This window comes from Biomphalaria glabrata, chromosome 4 (genome assembly GCF_947242115.1).
Source record: "Biomphalaria glabrata chromosome 4, xgBioGlab47.1, whole genome shotgun sequence".
Classification (NCBI taxonomy): Eukaryota; Metazoa; Mollusca; class Gastropoda; family Planorbidae; genus Biomphalaria; species Biomphalaria glabrata.
In genome coordinates this window covers 24589843-24609282 of record NC_074714.1, presented here as the reverse complement: position 1 = coordinate 24609282, position 19440 = coordinate 24589843, and the positions used below count along the sequence as shown (strand labels likewise).

Genomic DNA, 19440 nt, shown 5'->3' with positions numbered 1-19440 from the left:
TCGCCGTAATAACGTTTGCATCATAGCACGCTTGATTGAGCTCATGGCACAGCATGGGCGTAGCCAGGATTTTTTTTCGGGGGTGGTGGTGGTGGCTTGGGGGGGGGGGTTTAACCCGCAAAAAAAAATCATTTGTATGTGTGTGTATTTGTACATAATTAATCTTTATTACATTCTGACGCTTCATTCTTTCGAAAGACGTGTATTGTACCCTAATTTAGGTTCTTACTGGAGTTAGTGGAAAAACTGTAGACCTTGCCAGCAAAGGTGTCTGGGGGAGCGCTGTGAGCTCCCCTAGCGAGGAGCGGAACCCCCGCCAAGTACTATTTCGGGTATTAAAAGCCAACAAAATGCATATTCTGAAGTATCTACAGTGCATTTTCCTGCTATTAAAAAGTTTTATTTTAAAAACCTAATGTACTATTCTTACTGACTTAGAACCTCCGTGTCGTTCGGTGCATTGGGCGGCAAGCTGATTCCACAAAAATCTGTCACTGGCAATGTCTGAAGCCTCTTCCCACCTGCTCTGATGACCTCCATCAAAGTGTAGCGCCAAGTTGTACTAGGATGTCCCTGTTTGCGCTTTCCTCGTAATGACCTCTATTTTATCGCAACTCTTATCATACGTAATTCATTTTGTCGGAGAAGATGTCCCACAAACTTCATGCGACGCTCTGTCACAACCTTACTAAGGGGTTGGCATAGGATTTCCTTGATTGAGACCCGATCTCTATAACTGACTCCTAAAATCTGCCTTTGCCATCTTTGTTGAGCCACATTTAGTGTTTTTCTATTTCGGCAGATGACTATTCACTGCACTTTATTAATGGAGCCCCGCCACTGGTAGAAATGTGTAACCTCTATGTAACCTCTATGGCTACGCTCTTGGAATTAGGTGACTGTAGTTTGCTTTAGATTTTATATATAAAAGGGAAGTTTTATCATCAAAATAATTTTTTGTGGGGTTTTAAACTATAAAAAATCTGTAAAATTCAAAACCCCATTAGCTACGGTCATAGAATTTGGTGATTGTAGTTTGCTTAAGAATAAAATTAAAGAGAGAGGTTTTCAATCTCAAAACTCTCTGTATGGGGGTATTTAAACTCAAAACCATCTGGAGGGGTTTTAAACTTAAAAAAAAACTCTGGAGGAGGGAGTATAAAATCAAAACCCTTTTGGCTTGGCTAGCGCTCATAGAATTTTTGAGTGTGTAATTTGCTTTTTTTTATATTGAAGAGGTATTTTTTTTTGGCTTCAAACCTCGCTAAGCTCAAAACCCATTTGGCTACGATCATAGCATTTTGAGTGCGTAATTTGCTTTTTTATATTGAAGAGGTATTTTTTAGCTCAAACCCCGCTGAAGGGGGGTTTAAACTCAAAACCCCTTTGGCTACGCTCATAGAATTTCGAGTGTAATTTGATTTTTTATATTGAAGAGGTGGTTTTTAGCTCTAAACCCCCTCAGGAGGCGGGTTTGAAACACAAAACTCCTCTTGGCTAGCTCATAGAATCTGGTGACTGATGTATGGTGGATAGTCTTATATTGAAGAGGGGGTTTTGTCGTAAATTTCGGAGGGGGTTTTAAAATCAAAATCTTCCTAAGTTATGCTCTTGGAATTAGGGGATTTTCGTTTGCATTTTTTTTTAAAGGAAGAGGGGCATTTGACTGCAAAACCTCCTGGTAGTGAGTTTTAAACTCAAACCCCCTTGACTGCTTTGGGGCAAGTGATGGTTTAGTATTAAAATCTTTCCTAACATAAATAGAATCAAAGTAAAAAATCAGTCACTAAATTTCGATCCCCCCCTGCGGAGGGGATTTCATTTCGGGGGGGGGGGGGGGGGGCGAGGGTTTGTAACCCAACGCTCCCCGGCTACGCCCATGGGGCACAGGTACGCTAGTTATCAAGTCATCAAAAACATCCGCGAAGTTTCGGAGTGTTTTTGTGACACATTATTGATAACCTTCACCTGTCACTAAGAGGGGTTAGTGTACCAACCAGTGGTGTAGCTAGGGTATGATGCCAAGTGAGGTAGCTTCTCGTGATACCCCCCCCCCCCTAAAAAAGACTTCTTTCCAAACTAATGTGCATTCATTATTAAAGTATTGCTATTACGCTAAAATGAATCTGACGTTCTGTCTTGCTGGCTAAACAGAATCATCAGACGCCGGAGATCAAATTAATAATTTGATAATTCACTGAAAAAACATTTGTATTCTCTTAAAACTTATTTAATAAACTTCTTCAGATTACATATATAAGTAACTTTTCAATTCAATAACAGCTTGACTTAATTCTTCATAAAATAAAAGATACAACTTTAACTAGTTTAACTTCAACTAATGGACCCGCAAATGTTTAAAGTCATTCTAACACAAGACCGTTACTAAGCAAAGACAGTTACAATGAGGACCCCGACTAACCCACTTTCCCCTAATTTATACTTTTCTCAATCGTACTTTTCAGAATCATAGAAACCTCTCCCCTAATTAGTTTATTAACTGTGACCTTCTAAAAGCGGACGTATGCTATTTTTTAGCAATAACCTCTGATAGGGTGATTAAAATTAACTTGTTTACACTGGTCAGGACTGCCTTGACCTGGGCTTTTAGAAACTGGTCGAAATAACTCAAAGTCTCGACTCGTGACACTAAGTATAATAGTATCGAAATCATTGTTTTTCATCAGCCCTTATTTAATGAACAAAATGGCCATATTAGTCAGTCACAAATTTTTCATCATGGATCGCAATTAATATTTCATCAACTTACACGCAGTTAAGAATATTGCCACACTTACCGCAACTGTCAGAAACATGCCAGAAAAAAAAGACACTATGCTTTGAAAATAAAATAACATGTACCATGTGTCTCAGAAGAGAGTGGACGTGTAAAAGAGCGTTGCCTTAAGAAATTCAAAGTTAACTTGTAAATTTGACTCAAGCTGGTCTATAGCTTAAGTTTATTTGAAGAAGGTATGTAGGAGATAAAGAAAGTAGAAAAATAAAATCCACATTTCACTTGACACTTGAAGTACAGTAGTTTGTGTTTGTTCATGTTTATCCTTAGTTTGATGCCCCATCACCACTTGCGGCCCGCACCACCCGCATGTTGCTAGCTACGCCTCTGGTACCAAGTCCTACAAGCAGGCTAGGACCTTGACTTGGATGTCACTCGCTATTTGAGATACATGTCTGAACGGGATAAATTAAAGACAGAGGAAGACGAAGGCCTTAAAAGCAAAGGTAAACTAGGCGACCGCCTTGGAGCTATCCGGAAATTATTTTCCTTGCAAACATGTCCATATATTTCAGAAGTACGAGTGACCAACATGGCTGCTAACCTCGTTGTGGTACGTATTCATCTTCATGTACAAATGTTTAATAATGAGGATGAAACATTCATGTAGACCAGTATGTACACAGTAGATTCCTCGGATGCGTTTACCTTCGACGTAGACTTTGTTTTTTGTAACCTTAGAGAAGTTTACTGGACAGACTCGGGCAAGACATGAGACCATTAACAATGACATTCAGTTCGTTCTGTTATCAGCATTGAAAGACATACACTTATAGACGCTCAAAGATGGAATATAAGCCATAAGAAAAACAGCACCAAAATAATTACATTCTATCTATCTATCTATCTATCTATCTATCTATCTATCTATCTATCTATCTATCTATCTATCTATCTATCTATCTATCTATCTATCTAGCTATCTATCTATCTATCTATCTATCTATCTATCAGTCTGTCTGTCTGTCTATCTATCTATCTTGTCCTTTTCTTTCTGTTTTTCTCTCATTGTCTGTGCCTTTCTCTTTTTTGTATTTCTTTCTCTTTATGTGTGTCTTACTTTCTTTGTCAGTGTCTTTTTCTCTTTGTGTCTTTTTCTCTTGGTTTTTCTCTCTTTGTCAGTGTCTTTCTCTCTTTGTGTCTGTCTTTGTTTGTGTTTTTCTCTGTCTGTATATTTCTCTCTTTGCCTGTGTCTTTCTCTCTTTGTGTCTGTCTTTGTTTGTGTTTTTCTTTGTCTGTATATTTCTCTCTTTGCCTTTGTCTTTCTCTCTTTATCTGTCTTTGTGTTTTTCTCTGTCTGTATATTTCTCTCTTTGCCTGTGTCTTTCTCTCTTTGTGTCTGTCTTTGTTTGTGTTTTTCTCTGTCTGTATATTTCTCTCTTTGCCTGTGTCTTTCTCTCTTTGTGTCTGTCTTTGTTTGTGTTTTTCTTTGTCTGTATATTTCTCTCTTTGCCTTTGTCTTTCTCTCTTTATCTGTCTTTGTTTGTGTTTTTCTCTGTCTGTATATTTCTCTCTTCGCCTGTGTCTTTCTCTCTTTGTCCGTGTCTTTCTCTCTTTGTCCGTGTCTTTCTCTCTTTGTCCGTGTCTTTCTTTCTTTGTGTGAGTCTTTCTATCTTTGTGTCTTTCTCTCTTTGTGTGTTTCTCTCAGGATGTACTGGAGGATAAAGAATGTCAACTAATAAAGTGATGTGTCCATTGTTGTTATAGTCTTCTTAATGTGTTTAAGATATCTAGTACGCGTATTCTTCAATTGTCAGAGTCCTATAAAATAGTTGGAGTGATCGTTAAATGAACTTGTGTGTTACCCGTGCTTGTAATCGTGCTAGTATTTATAATCGTGTTCGCATTATCGTAGTCTGTGAATCGTGGCCAGTCTGTACTGTGTTATTGTGTGTATCAGTCGTGTTTTATTGAAATAAAGCCTTGTTTCTAAGGTTACGAATTGACTTAGTATATTACAATTTATTTCAATAAAACCATTCTTAAATGGACAAGTTTTTGCGTCCCAATAGACTGGATGCTGATCCTAGTTCAACTAATGCTTCAGTTACATGGAAACATTGGATTTCTTGTTTTGACAGATTCGCCACGAAGGTAGGAGCTAGTGAAAGCGAACAGTTTGACCTGCTATGCAACTTTGTGTCTCCATCCTTATATCAGTATATTTCTACCTGTTCTAAATACTCAGAAGCAAAATCTATTCTTGAGAATTTATTTGTGAAGGCCCCTAATGAAACATTGGCCAGACATTTGCTTGCAACTTGCAAACAAGAAGTCGATCAAAGTCTTGATCAATTTGTACACAAGCTGAGAATGATGGCCAGAGATTGTCAGTTCCGAGCTGTCAGTGCTGACAAAAATGAAGAGGACGCCATTCGCGATGCCTTTGTTAGCGGCATGCGTTCGAGTGTAATTAGACAGAGGCTACTTGAGAAAAGATCCCTTGACTTGAAAATGGCTTTAGATATTGCCAAGACTCTCGACATGGCCCAAAAAGAATCCAGTTCGTTTAGTACTCCGTCTCAATTGGTAGAGTCATCTCTTTCGTCATCGGCAATCTCAACCGAAGAAATGGTGGACTCAGAAACAATCGCAACAGTGAATACTAAATGTTTCTTTTGCGGAGGTAGTCGGCATCTCAGAGCGAAATGCCCTGCCAAAGACTGCATGTGTCATTCGTGCGGGAAAAATGGACATTTTTCGAAGGTTTGCAGGTCTCGCAACACTCCTATAACCAAAACAAAAGTCAAAACATCTCCTAGCCACGAGATTAAAAGACAATCTTGTAAAGATTGTAGCTGCATTAAGGACTCTACACATCTAACATCACTAATTGCTACTTCGTCTGTACCTGGTTTAACTAAATCAACAGTACACATCTCTGTAAATGGCGTGAACCTAAAAGCCCTAATTGATACAGGTAGCGGGGAAAGCTACATTTCTTCAAATATACCAAGAGAGTACGATTGGTCAGTGGCACGTTCAAAGCACAAAATTTCTATGGCGTCATCTCAACTGTCAAGCGTCACAAGAGGCCACATGTTTGCATCGCTAAAATACAAAGGGGAAGTTTACAATCAATTCAAACTTTCGTTACTAGATGAACTTTGCACTGATGTAGTGCTTGGGTTAGATTTCCTCGCATTACACAAAGAACTGATAATTCCATTCAACGGTGGTCGACCTGCATTTCATGTCTGCTCACTCAATGCTGTTAAGGTAGAGGCACCACAATTGTTTGCAAATTTATCCCCTGATTGCAGACCTATTGCTACTAAATCTCGTCGTTACTCCTTCCAAGACACACAATTTATTAAAGCTGAAGTTGAGAAATTGATACGAAACGGTATCATTGAACCTTCCAAATCACCTTGGAGAGCTCAAGTCCTTGTCGCGACCAATGAGCGGCACAAAAAGCGAATGGTCGTTGATTATAGCCAAACTATAAATAGATTTACTTACCTGGACGCTTACCCCATGCCTAGAGTGGATGAAATGGTGGAGAAAATTTCCAGGTATGAAATCTTTAGCACATTGGATCTGGAGAGTGCTTATCACCAAATACCTATCCAACAGAGCGAAAAGAAATACACAGCCTTCGAAGCTTGTGGTAAACTCTACCAGTTTTGCAGAATACCCTTTGGGGTCACTAACGGTGTAGCTTGCTTCCAGAAAACCATAGACACTATTATAGAAAAAGAAAAGTTGTCTGACACGTTTGCCTATGTCGACAATGTAACAATATGTGGTACAGATGTAGACTCCCATAACAAAAATCTGTTGCATTTTCAGAAGGTAGCTCTGGAATACGGAATAACTTTCAACGAAAGTAAAAGTGTATTTGCTACTAAGAAGGTAAAGCTGCTTGGATATGAAATATCCAAAGGGCATTTGAAGCCGGACCCTGATAGATTTCAAGCTCTGCGAGATTTGCCACCTCCAAAAGATCTGAAGTCTCAGAAAAGGATTGTAGGACTTTTGGCATATTATGCTCACTGGATACCAAATTTCTCCGACAAAATGTATCCTATAATGAAAAATCAAATTTTTCCTGTACCTACAGAAGTAAAAACAGCGTTGGAAGACTTGAAAGAAGAATTGCAGAAAGCAGCAATTTTCACCATAAAGTATGACCATCCTCTAATTGTGGAAACTGACGCTTCTGACATCGCAGTAGCTGCCACTTTAAATCAGGAGGGAAGACCTATTGCATTCTTCTCTAGAACTCTTTCACCTACTGAAAGGCATCAATCTGCCATAGAGAAAGAAGCCACTGCAATAATTGAAGCCATACGCAAATGGAAGCATTATTTGTGTGGCAATCATTTTACCCTTATTACGGACCAGCGGTCTATTTCATACATATTTAAAGACACCCATGACAAGAAAATTAAAAACGATAAGATACAAAGGTGGAAATTGGAACTGGCAAGCTTCAAGTTTGATATACAGTATAGACCTGGGAACGCCAACACAGCAGCAGACACCTTGTCTAGAGGGCACTGTGCAACCATGACGAAACAAAGTAGCCTGAAGACGTACCATGACTACCTGTGTCATCCAGGTGTCACTAGACGTCTACATTATGTCAGGTCAAAGAACTTACCCTTCTCGGTTGAAGAGGTCACAGACTATTCAACAATGCAGAACCTGCAATAGAATTAAACCGCAATTCTATAAGGAATTTGCAGGTACGCTCATCAAGGCCACACAGCCGTTTAAAAGAATAAGTGTTGACTTTAAAGGTCCTTTGCCATCAGCTACTCGCAACAAGTATTTGTTAACAATGATTGACGAATATTCGCGGTTTCCATTCGCTTTTCCCTGTCCTGATATGACATCTAAGACAGTAATAAAGTGCTTCGACCAGTTATTTTTCCTCTTTGGAACACCCAGTTACATCCACTCTGATCGTGGCACATCATTTATGTCCACAGAAACTACAGAATATCTACATTCTAAGGGCATAGCCACTAGCAGGACAACGCCCTACAATGCCAAAGGAAATGGGCAAATAGAAAAGCTGAATAAAACATTGTGGCAGGCTATTTTATTAGCATTGGACTCAGGGAAGTTGGAACTATCACAGTGGGAATCTGTGTTGCCCCAGGCACTTCACTCAATTCGATCATTACTGTGTACTTCTACTAATGAAACTCCACACGAACGGATCTTCAAATTCAACAGAAGATCGCCAACGGGAACATCCTTGCCTACTTGGCTACAGAACCCAGGCAAAGTATTACTAAAATCCCCTGTGAGATCTTCAAAATTTGACCCCTTGGTACAAGGGGTTGAACTTATTATCTGCAACCCACAGTACGCCCATATACGATTTCCAAACGGCCGGGAGGAGACAGTGTCGCTTAGGCACCTGGCGCCGAAGGAAAGTTCCACGAACGACTATTTCGAACCAGAGAACGGTATTCTGCCTCAAGAGGTCGGTGACTCTTTGGATCTCTCACCAGGGAGTCGCTACGTGCCTGAAACTATCAGTAATTCACAGAGTTCCACCCCAATGATGTACAACCAGCCAGAAGTCATCAGTGACTCACAGGGGAGCCACCCAATGCCAGAGGCCAATATTGACTCGAGTCCCGTACAGGACAGTTACGACTTGCAAGGAGAAAAGTCTACGCCAGAGATACCTCCGGATCCTTCCCTTCATACGCATGGTTATAATCTAAGACCCAGAAAGAAATAAAGGAGGGGTGAATGGAGTGATCGTTAAATGAACTTGTGTGTTACCCGTGCTTGTAATCGTGCTAGTATTTATAATCGTGTTCGCATTATCGTAGTCTGTGAATCGTGGCCAGTCTGTACTGTGTTATTGTGTATATCAGTCGTGTTTTATTGAAATAAAGCCTTGTTTCTAAGGTTATGAATTGACTTAGTATATTACAATAGTTTACAAGGGAGATAATAAGTTATTTAACAATATTGCTGAGCATAAAGTTGCGTCCGTCATCTATTATCATAGAAGTAGATAGTAAGCATTAAAAAGAATGTTATAATGTGAATGATAACCGGCGAAACTCCACCAGACGTTGTCCCAGCATCGTTCTTAGTGCAAATGCCCGGTGGGCCGGTACCAAATGGGCCGGTCTGGTCGCGACCAAAGAAAAAAAATGCAATACAGACAACTTTTTAAAAAAGTGACAGCAGACACAAAGGCCCGAACACGTTTTCTTGTTTTTTTTTATTATTATTACAATTAATTTTGTTTGAAATTCGACAGAATATCAAGAACAAGATTACAAAGAGAGTTTGTGTTACACAAACTCAGAGGCGGACCCCGTCGAAGTCGGATACTTGTCGGATCTGCATATTCGCAAAAAATATTCAAGAGGTGATTTAATTTTGATGGTCAAAAGTAATAATGTTTCAAAGATTCATTTGCCGTAAATTTTAATTTAAATGAATAAAAAATAGTAGATTAGTTTTAGTATATTATAACATTGCAATATTGATCAAAACGTTTGGAAATAAAAATCTACACTTTTTTTTACACTTTAAGTTTAGAAATTGAAATTAGCGTTTTTGAGAATGTACTAGGAGGAAGCAAGAGCTTTTCACATTAAGTAAGTGCCTCTCTAACCGTTCTGCTTTCTCTTATCTTTTAATGGAATGGGTTGCCTGAGTCAGCCGGGAAAATCAATGATTTAGCATATTTTAAGTCACAAATCAACATGCATGACTAGATTGACACATGAAATGCGTAAGACGTAACAATCTTATTTTTGAAGAAACGTCTATAATCTATAAGTAATACCAAAAAGCTTCAAACTCATCAGGCTGCTATTGTGTTGTTTATAGTTTTCAGACTACATACATTTATAAATAGAATACATTATGTAATCATACGAATGCATTCATCCAGTTTTCGATGCGTTATCAAACTTTATATATTTTGTAGAGAATTAGGCTTACACCTATAACCGGGAGGGGAGGGTCTTCAAACCATCACTTGCCTCAGACCTCATTGTCTGAAAGGGAAACTTTACTTACTGCCCCAGTGCAGCCAACTTAAGCAAACTACAGTCACCAAATTTCATGAGCGTAGCCAAAAAATGTTTTGTGGTTACCCTCCCCCTCCCCCTCAAATACAAATACTAAAGCATTTTACCATTTTCTGCCAGTCGCTGGACTCCATTGAATAGCAGTTTTGGTTTTTGAATTTATTTTTTTTGCGGAAGAGTAGCAGGCTAATGCACTGTAGATACTTCAGAATATGCATTTTTAAAGCTTAAAATAACGGAAATAACGCTTGGTTCCGGGGCTTCGCTCACAGCGCTCCCCAGGCAGGGCCGGTCCTAGCAATTGAGGGGCCCTATGCGAAACTGATTGCGCGGGGCCTAGTCTAGGTGAGAATAAGGAAAGTAAGTGAAAATTAAGATTTTGTATTAGAAAATAAATTCGGCTTTGCATTTTAATCATTCTTTTCTAAGTACAAAATTGCGATCAAGTTAACTTTACTTTACGAATCTTGCAATCTATGGCATATTTTTATGAATTTTATTTTATAAATTGCGGAGTAGGGTAAAAATCCCCCCACCGAAAAGATATGACATGCCATTTGTGGGCCGGTTTATATGGTAATGCCCGGGCCAATTTTGATACCCAGTCCGCCCCTGGTTTTACTAGGCTTAAGAGAGGGGGGGCGGGCTAATTTTGCGCGCGTCAAAACAGTCAAATATCTAAAGAGCTTTTAACTATGGTTCTGTTGGCGTCTTATTCTAACCAAATAAGCCTACTACAAAAGTCTCGCTTAACATGAAGATAATATTACGATAAATACGCGGAATAAAGATTTACTTACACTCCTTGTATCTCGATTGTCACTCACACTTCAGTATCGGACATTGCCACCTCGAACTTTATTTATTAAATTTGACCTGCCTTTTTAAATAGGATGAATAATGAGCTGTAGATGTAAGGAGAATGCGTTTCTATCAAAGAAGAACGCAAGAAGACACTTGGCGTCGGGGCTTCCGAACCCCGCTGGGTTGTGCGCTTCCACATACTTCTTAGCTGACAAGGGAAGGGCCACCAAAATGAGTTTTTATTTTTGCTAAAGTTTGAAAAGCACTGCTCTAGTTGTAATATGACCACTTTTTGTTATTCTCTGTTTATTATATACATATATAGATAGATATATATATGCGTTTATACATTGGATTAGGGTTTACTAGGCGTTAGAGTTAGGGTTTGAAAAAATCGCCCCCCCCCTCAAAGTTCTGGATCTGCTAGTGATGATTAGTGATGAGAAAACAATGTCAAGGCTGTGGGGCTAAGAAGTTTGGTTACTGTATAGATTAAAGGTTGATGTTATCTGATGTAAGGCGTCAGTCAGAAGAGAGAAAGTCGTCCACGTGTGTGTCCATGTGTGGACAAAAGTACAGGAGATTGACCAAGAAAAATATCTGTCGGTACAATTTGCGAAAGGGTTGAAAGTTTTTAGACAGCTTGCCGCCGAATGCGCCGAACGGCGCGGGAGGACCTAAATCTAAGTAAGTCTAAGTAAGTCTAAGTAAGTCTAAGTAAGTCTAAGTAAGTCTAAGTAAGTCTAAGTAAGTCTAAGTAAGTTATCTACCTAGTAAGTACACGGCTTCTCCTGTTGATTTGGTCACCAGGCTATGTATTGTTTATTTTGTCATGGACCCTCCCATTTTGTCCCTTATAACAATATATTGGACACCCATCCATTTCTTCTTACTTAAAACAATATATTGGACACCCATCCATTTCTTCTTACTTAAAACAATATATTGGACACCCATCCATTTCTTCTTACTTAAAACAATATATTGGACACCCATCCATTTCTTCTTACTTAAAACAATATATTGGACACCCATCCATTTCTTCTTACTTAAAACAATATATTGGACACCCATCCATTTCTTCTTACTTAAAACAATATAATGGACACCCATCCATTTCTTCTTACTTAAAACAATATATTGGACACCCATCCATTTCTTCTTACTTAAAACAATATAATGGACACCCATCCATTTCTTCTTACTTAAAACAATATAATGGACACCCATCCATTTCTTCTTACTTAAAACAATATAATGAACACCCATCCATTTCTTCTTACTTAAAACAATATAATGAACACCCATCCATTTCTTCTTACTTAAAACAATATAATGATATTAAGTTAATCGCCCCCCAACCCATAATTCCATTAATGATAAAGTTATCGTGCGATAAGGAACTTGAGCTTCTGACCCTCCGATTTAAAGTCTGATGCTCTACCGACTGAGCTAATCGAGAGTTATGGATATTAGAAGAAATTGCGAACATAAAGTAAAGTGCTTTAAAACGGAAATATTAAAAATACAAAGTTTGGATCTAGATTAATATGCCTCATATTTAGTGGGAGACTTTGTTGAGACCATAGACATTGTTGATTATTATGAACGAATAATAACAAGACTCTGGATAGAACTTATAAGACATGAAATCAGCTGTTTAATCTAACGCCATATTGGTTGACAACAACAGTTACAAGGGATGTTACTCCCAAACACCGATTGGTGCAACCTATATAAAACACACATCAACATCCTTCCCTTTCTATAGCTAACAAAATACATATCAGAAATATTTGCAATTAAAATAACAAACATTAATAACTCATCTTATTTTATAAATATTGTAACAACTTAAAATAAAAATAAAGTTCAATTGAGAGTGTGACACATTAATATGCATATTAATATTGTCATAAAAATTCTTAGTCCATATCATAATCCCTATGCCACACAGGTCTATTTGTTTCTCGAGTGCTAGTTCTTGCTGGCATATTTCTATCACAATTATTGTCTGGTACATGAGAAACTACTCCAGACTGTGCTGCATGTTGAGAACAGTTACCAGAAAAATCTGGCCTCTCCTTATCATCATCATCCAAGACATTCCCATCATAGACATCAGTGTCTTTCAAAATCGTTTTCCTTGGCCTAATATGATATCTGTTGCGTATGTAGAATCCTCCATTATCTCCCTTGATCTTATTAGATCTTGGTGATGGTTGTTCCCTGATTATTCCCGGATACCATCCTGTTTGACCTGGGTTTTGGTAATAAATAGTTTGCCCTAGATGGAGTTTTGGTAAATCCCGAGCTTGCTTATCATATTGTCTTTTTACTTGTCGTTTGTAATTCTCTTTCCTCTCAGCTACAACATGTTCACTTAAACACTTTGAAGTGCTGGGAATCAATGTCCGAGGACTTCTTTTGAGGCACATTTCAGCTGGGCTAAATCCAGTACATTGCCGAGGTGTATTTCTGAGTTCCAGTAAAGCTTCATATGGATCATCACCATTATGTTTAGTTTTCAGTATTAAATTCCTCATTATCTTAAAGCAGCTTCCGCCTTGCCATTTGTTCTCGGATAACCAGGATCTGATCTGATGTGATTGATGTTCCATCGTCTTGTGAATCTCAAAAACTCATTTGAACTAAATTGTGGACCGCCATCTGTTATTAACATTTTGGAGCACCAAAACGAGCAAATTATCCTTTCAATTTTCTAATCACATCTTGTGATGTTGTTGTTGAAAGATAATCATACTCAATAAAATTAGAGTAATAGTCAACAGTAATTAGATACTGTCTTCCATCCACTTCCATCAGGTCAGCTCCAACTTTTTCCCATGGTACATTTCCTTCATCATGTTGTATAAGTGTTTCTCTCTGGTTCATAGGTTTCCTTTCTTGACAAGCAGTGCATGTCTCTGCCATCTGTTTTATTTCATCAGCCATGCCTGGCCAGAATATCGTCTGTCGGGCCCTCCTCATCATTCCATCATATGCAATGTGTGCTGTGTGCAGGTTTTTCTTCATTTCTTGACGGATACTGAAAGGTATGACTACCCTTTCTCCTTTCAAAATTACTCCATTACTAAGTCCCAAAGTATCAGCAAAATCAAAATATGGTTTTACCCTGTTGTCTAAATCTTGTTTTCTTTGAGGCCATCCATTCATAATTTGCTTTGATAATTTACTTAATGTGTCATCTAAGTCTGTTTCTTGTTTTATTCTTTCTAATAATGGATCCGGTATGTCCACAACTTGTGTCTGGCATATGTTAAAAACTTCATCTTGCTTCTCCTCTCGATTGCACAGTCGTGATAATGTGTCAGCAATGTGTAAACTGTTTCCTTCTACCCACTGAAATGAGAAATCATAACGATTGCTCCTCAACATCAAGTTTTGTAATCTTCTTGGAGCCTGGTTTAGAGGCTTCCTTAAGATGTTTGCAAGTGGCTTATGATCATTTATTATTATTACATGTCTTCCAAATGTATATTGATTAAATCTTTCTAGTCCAAAAACTACAGCAAGTAGTTCTTTTTCAATCTGAGCCCACCGTTTTTCAGTTGGTGTCAATGCTCTAGAGGCAAATTCTATTGGTTGTCCTTCTTGCATTAGTACAGCTCTAAGTCCATGTTGACTACTGTCCACTTGTATTTCAAGTTTCTTGTCAGGGTTGTAGAATATAAGGACTGGAGTATTTGTAATCATTGTTTTTATCTTGTTGAATGCCTCTTCACATTTTTCAGTCCATCTAAAATTGCAATCTTTCTTTGTTAGTTCTCTTAATGGTTGAGACACTTCGGCTAGATTGTTCAAAAATTTTGACAAATACTGCACCATTCCACATAGTTTTCTTGCTTCCTGGCTATTTTCTGGTTTCTTCATTTCCAGAATAGCTTTGATCTTCTTTGTGTCAGGCTTTATGCCTTGCACACTAATGCAGTGTCCCATGAAACTTATCTGGTCTTTTTTTTTCTACTGTTTTTGTTTCATTTAATTTAATGCATTTCTCTTTGCATCTCTCTCTTAATCTCTTCAGTTTGTCAGAGTGATCTTTTTCTGCTTCTTCTTTGGACTGACCACATCCCACAATCACAATATCATCAGCCACATTAATGCATCCTTCTAATCCTAACAATGCTTCTGTTAACTTCTTCTGGAATATTTCTCCACTTACACTTAGTCCAAAAGGAAGTCTTGACCATCTGTACCGCCCATATGGTGTGATCATGGTTGTTAGTAGACTAGACTTTTCATCTAGACGTACATGCCAGTAAGCCTCCTTTACGTCTAATTTAGAAAATATTTTAGCATTTAGGAACTGTGGCATTACAGCTTCCAAAGTTGGTAACTTAAAATGTTCTCTTTTTAAAGCAGTGTTTAGATGTCTTGGGTCAATGCAGATCCTTAAATCCCCATTTGGCTTTTGAACCACAGCCATCTGGCTGACCCAATCTGTTGGTTCATTTACAGGAATTAATATTTTCCTTTTTACTAATGTCTCTATTTCTGCTTCCACCTTCTTTTGAAATGCAAATGGTATATTGCGACAAGGTGATACCACCGGAGCTATGTTCTCATTGACAGTTAATGATGTTTCCCCTAAATCTCCCAGATGACAATCCATTGTTTTTACTTGTGATATGAATCTATCTTCATTTAATGTGATCAGACTTAAACTTTGGCATGTTTTACGGCCTAATAAGCATTGATAGTGGTTCTCTACAACTGTGAATGTTACCAAGTAATTCTTTTTGTTTTTAGGATTTGTTATTATTAAGTTAGCAGTGCCCTCAGTTTTTAATTTGGAATTATTCCACATTGTTAATGTTTGAACAGTCTTCTTAATTTGTGTCTTTTTAACATATTTCTTACATATAATGTTGACATCTGCTCCTGTGTCCAGCTGAAATCTTATTTGTTGACTATTTATCATGAATAGTGCTGTCATTCTGTCCCTATTTATGTTTAACACATTTATTGAGTTTAATTGTTCCTCTTGGTCAAATTCATCCATAGCATTATGCATATGTATTTTATTCTTAGTTTTACACTTAACTGCAAAATGGTTTTTACCTTTGCATTTATTGCAAATTTTGCCCCAAGCCGGACATGATGTTCTGTTCACTGCATGTCTGCCTCCACAAAACCAGCAATCTATTAGGTTGTTTCTGTTGTCAGTTTTCTTTTGTTCTATCTTATCTATTTTCACAACAGCTTCCTTATTTATCTCTGCCAATCCTTTTGCGGTTTGCTCATATGTTTGGCATATATCTAAACACTTCTTCAATGTAAGATCATCGCGATTCAATAATCTCTCCTGCAGTCTTTTCTCCACGGAGAATACGATTTTGTCTCTAATCATTCTATCCTTTTCCTTGAAATTACATTTTTCAGCCTGAGCTCTAAGCTGCGTAATGAACACATCACAAGATGACACCTTTTCTATGTTCCAAAATCTGAAACTTTCCAGAACTTCATTTTTTCTGGGGTTGCAATAGTCGTGTAATTTCTTTAGTAATATTTGCGGGTCATTCACGTCTTCATTCTCATCATACTGCAACTGCTCACAAATCTCTTGGGCCTGAGGTCCAGCACAATGTAGTATTATTGTTTTTTGTCTGATTTTAGGTTTTTCTTCAGCTCCTATTGCTAACAGAAACAGTTCCACTTGTCTTCTCCATTGGCGAAAGTTTTCACTAACATTACCTTCAGTCACATTTAACTCTGTTGGTGGTTTAAGTAGACCTTCTGCCATCTTCAATGAAAACTTCACTCTAGTATATCTACCGTAACTGAATAACCCCGAGCCTCTCGATATATATTCTAATTCTAGATTCTAGACCTAAGACTAAAGTGTCACTAAAGACTGGGACTCTGACTCTGGAATCTACTAGATTGAAGATTCTAGATCTACACTTTATCTTTAGATCTATTTTTTTTTTCTTAATTTAACTAGATTTGTATCACTGGTATAAATCTAAATATAATTCTTGTTACCGCTGCCACCATGTTGATTATTATGAACGAATAATAACAAGACTCTGGATATAACTTATAAGACATGAAATCAGCTGTTTAATCTAACGCCATATTGGTTGACAACAACAGTTACAAGGGATGTTACTCCCAAACACCGATTGGTGCAACCTATATAAAACACACATCGACAGACATAGATATAATATGATATATATATATATATATATATATATATATATATATATATAGACTGGAAGTAGGAAGTTATATTTATTTGAGGAGAGACAAATTTTATATGCAGTCTATCTGTTGTATCTCAATTAAAAATACAATTGAGCTATAAATTCTAGGACGTACATTTCAGCCTATATATAACCATGGAACTATACTAATGGAACACCAGCTTCGAGTTTTTTACAAAGCCAAAGAGAGTCGAAGTGCCGTCGCGCATCATTTTTGCGCATGGTGCAATGTGGAGAAATCCATGATGATGCCAAAGAAGAGATTTACTCCGTCAGTCCCTTGCAATGGGTGTAAAACTTTCGTACGCTCTATTTGATTAGATGTGTAAAAACTTCATCCATTTTCTGACTATCTGATAAAATAGATACAATTTTCCGGAATAAGAGATCGTCACAAAAGTTATTTTTTTCGACCACCCTATAAAATGCCACATTTTTTCAAAAAAATAGAATCTAAATTCCGAAAATACAATCTTTCAGTGTTTCTGTGTTTGGTTTATTTACACTAAATCTGGATGAAGACCTGTCTACCGTTCCGCTAAATGCGTATTTGTTACGATATACTAAATTGCACGAAATAAAAATAAAAATAGGAGGCCTAATACAGTTTTGACACTCCAAGCTACGCATTCCTAATCGTTTTTATTATTATTATTATTATCGAAAGGACTAGGCTATAGGCATACACGTCTCGTGGGAAACAAAGAAAAAGTTCATCTCGGTAATATTGTAGCCTAAATAAAATGACAAAAAAAAAACTATAGCCTAATCTAAATTGAAATAGATCTAGAGCTAGATTTTCTTGGACGAATGATACAAAATAAGTATAAATAATAAGTCATAGTCATATGAATCTGATAGATCTAAAACAAATACTGATAGTCATTCATTAATTAATTATTAGAATTACTTGACTACCAACTGGGTATTTTTATTGCCAAAATACAATGTATTTTATGTGCATTTATTAAAAACAACAACAAAAAATTAAGCGTTCGACGCAACTAGATCTAATATTAATAATATAGATTCTAGATTTAGATCCAGAAAGCTACTTCTCTAATTCAGTTTTCTAGTTTAATTCTAGTTAGATCTAGATGTCTAGACCAGTAGATCTAAATCTAACCAGGGTTTTTGTCATGTAATAGATCTATAAACCTGCAGCCGCCTACTGATCACGATATGACAGATATATATTACTATTGATGAGATACTCTCTCTACTTCTATATAATATATAGATCTAGATCTAGTAATCTAGTATATCACAGTAATGAGTAAAACTCGATGTGTACTTCCGACTTTAGCTCAACAAGTCTACTCCAAAGTATACTAGTAAAGTCACAAAGTGTAAAGGATCATTATATATTCAAATAAAAAATGTATAGGCCTAAATGAATCGAATAATCAGTCACTAATTTGACTAATCTAAATTGTTATTTTTTTAATGGCAAGTGTTATTGATGACTTCACTTCTGACTTGTACACGAGTTGCAGAGATTCTAGCTTTTATTTTGATGACATGTTACGATATATCAATGATATTTAGATAAACGCAAGTACCTAGAGGAACAGAGAGAAGGACCATTTAATATAAGGCAAAGAAGTAAGATGTTTATAATCCATCAAACTCACAGAGGACATGTGTCATTTGTGATGGCATTTCATGCATTTACAGAAGCTACAAACTATGCTACAAAAATGATAGGCTTGTCTTTGATTCCTAAGACTTATGAGGAATGCTATGTTTCCAGAGGCTACTCAGCCCCAGCTGTGACCTACATATTATGCCACACTGAGCACAGGCATAACCATTGTCCACCTGTGGTAGAATCAGTTGTTTTTTTTTTACCGTCTACCCTCGGCAATTAATTTTCATTGGTGTATACCACACCTTTGTAAGTGACCTCCAGCTGTCTCGTTCTGAAGCTGTATGCAACCAGGTGCTCTCTTATTCTATGTCAGTTAAAGTAAGTTGGTGCCTAAGCTTGTCTTTAAAGCATTTCTGTGGTACCTCTTTACGTGCATATGACATGTTAGGCAAATGGTTTAGCCTATCGGAATGCCATTTCGGAAAGTATAGGTGCTTAAAATGAAACTCCAAATATCTGGACTTCCAGTTACCAAGAAAATAAGCTTAGGATTCAAAGAGACGACACTGGCATTACAGCTAAGACGATCAGTGAAATTAATAGCAACTTTAATTGCAGTCCACCAAACAAGATAAAAAAAAAACAACAAGTGTGGCTTCAATAGCATTGATGATATTTAGTTTACTTTTATCTCATTTACTAATATTACTATTTCATTGACTAAGGTTTTTTATTGTCAAATAGGCATAAGTACATGTACTAGTTCCTGCAATTTGATGAAAAAAAAAAATTAAATTGTGTATAGTCTATATACAAATGTTTATAAGAGATCACAGCTTAGCTTCATTTACTTAATATTTTAAAACTATGATTTTGTGTTCTGACTCTACTCTAAATAAATTATATTTTATTTTAAGAATGCAAAGTTGGAAATTCTGTTCTGATGAAAAAAAATTATTAAACTAAAGTAAATGTTTATGTTTCTTTTGTATTTAT

At 37.1% G+C, this 19440-nt stretch overlaps 1 protein-coding gene across 2 annotated transcripts in view; it reads left to right on the top strand.

Annotated features, from left to right (window-relative positions):
• Window positions 1-3073: 3073 nt before the first annotated feature.
• LOC129925891 (uncharacterized) overlaps window positions 3074-19440 on the top strand; it is a 38656-nt gene continuing 22289 nt past the window's right edge. The window contains exons 1-2 of one of the 2 annotated variants that reach the window (XR_008777658.1): window positions 3074-3350; window positions 9036-9146. Coding sequence is in view for 1 of the 2 variants with exons in the window: in XM_056027359.1 (XP_055883334.1) it covers window positions 3189-3350 (162 nt within the window). In the remaining variant the exon portion in view is untranslated. The remainder of the gene's footprint in view (window positions 3351-9035; window positions 9147-19440) is intronic. The other variant, XM_056027359.1, reaches the window with a different exon arrangement.